General features: G+C 39.8%; 1 protein-coding gene across 1 annotated transcript; it reads right to left on the bottom strand.

The window, feature by feature from the left end:
* Positions 1 to 25: 25 nt before the first annotated feature.
* On the bottom strand, positions 26 to 2,368 carry LOC144639845 (3'-5' exonuclease-like). The gene has a single exon (XM_078499124.1). The coding sequence runs from the start codon at positions 1,860 to 1,862 to the stop codon at positions 531 to 533; it is 1,332 nt and encodes a 443-aa protein (XP_078355250.1). The 5' UTR covers positions 1,863 to 2,368; the 3' UTR covers positions 26 to 530.
* Between the last annotated feature and the right edge of the window lie 680 nt (positions 2,369 to 3,048).

The raw sequence follows: 3,048 nt of genomic DNA, 5'->3' as shown, positions 1-3,048 counted from the left end.
AAATAACATTCTTTTTTCCCGGAAACTAATCAGAACCTGTTTTACTCGTTTGATCACGTGAACGACGAAACAAAATCTTTCATGACCTTTCACCCACAGACAGTTCACAAGAAGAATTAGTTAAAATTACTTTGTTTTCAAGTGTATATGTCATATAATTATGTCATTTAAATGGGATTTTAATTAGCTTTGGATTTTGGAAATCAATTTCATTTGTTTTGATTTTCTTTCACTTTGTTTGAAAGGAAGGAATTATGTATAAATGATAACTGGTTTAAAAAATTCAACCTATAAACAAATTCAAACCACAACAATTGTATCAATAGAATTTCTTATTACTGAACGAATTAGGTTGGTTGTCGCAAGCTTAGACGGGGTAAATATCTTGATGCCAGAGGTGTTCTCTAATTTCTTTTCCAGTTATCGCACGCGTCTAACTATGTTGAGAAAGAGAGGGAAAAACTTCCTTGTTTTTTTTAATGACTTACAGGCCTGGCGGGTATTTTCGTCAACAATTCCGGCAATGATTTTCAAGGAAGAGTGTCAATGGAAAGCAAAGCAGCGACAAGCAAGGACAAAAACCAGACAATAATAAAAATGAACCCTACTTGATAGACAAAAGAAGTTTCTGTTTCTATCTCTTGATTGTATGCATTTAAAGATTCTTTGTGATGATCTTGATCAAGGGCTTCTGCTGTCGTATCTCGTTCTTGCGAAAAACTGCGTTGCTGTTTCATCTCTTGAAAAATTTTCAATCCAACCCATGCATCCAGAGCAGCGTATTTGACCTCGTTTAGCTCTAGAGGAAAGTGCTCCCAGTTGGCAAACCACATGTCCTCGAGCTCCACACCAAGAAAGTCTTTCGCTAGAGCTTTCAGTCCTACTTTCTGTAGACCGAAAGACTTTGCCATCTCTTGGGTGTCGACCAATCCTTTGCAGACCAAATCTCGATCGCGTTCGACCTTAAAAGCGTCTCGCTGAATGCCGCTTCCAACTTTCAAGATATTTTCGTCTATTAGAATTGACGAAAGCGACTTAGGAAGCTCGCCCATATGATAAACATGCAACACCAAGCAAGATGTTTCAACTCCAAACTGAAGAACAGCCGTCTCATTTTCTTCACCGCCTTTTTTCTTGCTGACAAACTGTGGTTTCCACTCCATGTCAAAGCCAACAGCCCTTGCTGAACAGTCCACGATGTGTTTCCTCAGCCACCTTTCCCCATCACGTAAATTGTTGGTGTAAACGACCTCGACACCTATAGCTTCGGGTGGATCTGCTAGTTCATGTCTTATCGTTGCTGTTGTCGTGAAACAACGGGGTGTTTTTCTCAAAAGGTGGCGTCCTTCGGGTACGTTACATCGTTGATATTTAGCTACATTCCCGTCGTTGGTAGTTTTGGTTCTTACATCTTGGAAAAGGAGCTGCGAACGCGCTTGCCTTGGTCCATCATGTACACGTCTCGGTGAAGTGTTTTCGTTAGAGCTCTCGAAGCATGTTCGACGGCTTTCGCTTTGTCTCTCACAAAGGGGCGCTTGATTCACATAGGATGAGCCAAAAGGTTTTTCTCTAACCCATAATGGAAGGCCCGTACGACAGTCTTCTTCCCAAAGTGAGAAGGGAACTCGAGTCTTAGGATAAGAATCATTTTTAACATAGCCACACGATCTAGAGTTGCAGTGATCTTCGTTCCGGCGTGACAATGGAACGGTTGATAATAGCCGTGTTTTGCGACTAGAGTCTTCACTGTATTCATAGGAGGTTGTCCAACGCGGCGATGAGGTATTTTCTCCTCTGTAGTGTTCATTATCCGAGGCGTCTACTGCGGTCTGGCTTCGTCGCCTTGCTTGGGTATCAGACATCGCTATAAACAAGCAATTTACTGTAGTGGAACGCTCGTTAATTATTTTACCGAGCGGTGTTTAGCCAGACAACTGAAGTAGCACCTTTGTCTTGAACCTTCATCTGATTCCGTGCACAGTTAATAATTTACAGAAATACAATGGCTGTTTTCTCTTGTACCAGTTCATAAGACCAAACAATACGCTACAAGGAATCACTAACCTCTAACCAAAAAAAGGCGGTCATTTAACCCGCATCCGGAGAGAGATCTGAATGTATTATCGGGTCATTGTTTCAGTTTTGCTTGTACAGAGCTTAGTGTTTGGTCAGTTGTTATTTGTCATTGTCTCAGACTAAGTAAATGTTGGATTTAACAATTCGAGTTTTCTAACACTTGTTTGACGGCCTGTCGTACAATGTGCTATTGACTTTAGAACTTCCATTTCAACTGGCTATTGTCCTTTAAAGGAATCGTGTTAGTCAGAATTGTGATGTGGTGTTCACACACGCACACAGACACACACACACACACACACACACACACACAAAATACAAGTTATTCTTAATCCATCGTTAGCACACACAATTTTTTTGGCATTTCTACTTTCTTTGATTGAGACACAATTGTACACAAAGCGCGAAATTTTTAAACCAATCACTAAGCGTAGTAATGCAAAACTGAAGAAACTGCAAATTACTTTCGACACTCAAGTGACAACTTCTCTAAACGTTAACCTTTGAATTCTCCTAAACTTTCCTCACGACTGTTTTTTTTGTGTGAATACACTGTTATAGTTCTAGTTATGAGAATTTTTAAAGCGATCAAGGTAATTTCCGTTTTGTGAAATTCTGTCCGCCGAAACCAAGAAAGTATAACGAGGTCTTCTGACGAAACTAGTTTTTGTGGTCGCGGATATTAATTAAATGTGTTGAAAGTAAATGCAAATGAGATTTTCCTATATCATTATAAGGTAATTTCCCTTTCAGGTGATTATCTTTCGAATTCTCATTCTCCACAGGCTTGGTTATGTATCGATGTTGTAAGGAGAAAGTGAATCCTAATCACTGTGTTTTCTTGTCTACAGGTGAAGACCTTCAGCTAAGCGAATCTGGGAGTGACAGTGATTGACAGCCAAGCAGAGGTGTCCATCAGTTAATCTAATTTATAGCATATTTAAGTTAATATGTACAAAGAATCTATAATCC

The sequence above is a fragment of the Oculina patagonica genome, unplaced genomic scaffold, assembly GCF_052425735.1.
Source record: "Oculina patagonica isolate OP01 unplaced genomic scaffold, crgOcupat unplaced1391, whole genome shotgun sequence".
NCBI lineage: Eukaryota > Metazoa > Cnidaria > Anthozoa > Scleractinia > Oculinidae > Oculina > Oculina patagonica.
The sequence above is the reverse complement of the archived record's forward strand: the minus strand, read 5'-3'. Positions and strand labels throughout refer to the sequence as shown.

Coding starts and splice junctions, on each gene's coding strand:
- LOC144639845 (XM_078499124.1), bottom strand. CDS start 1,862: ATGTCTGATACCCAAGCAAGGCGACGAAGCCAGACCGCAGTAGACGCC.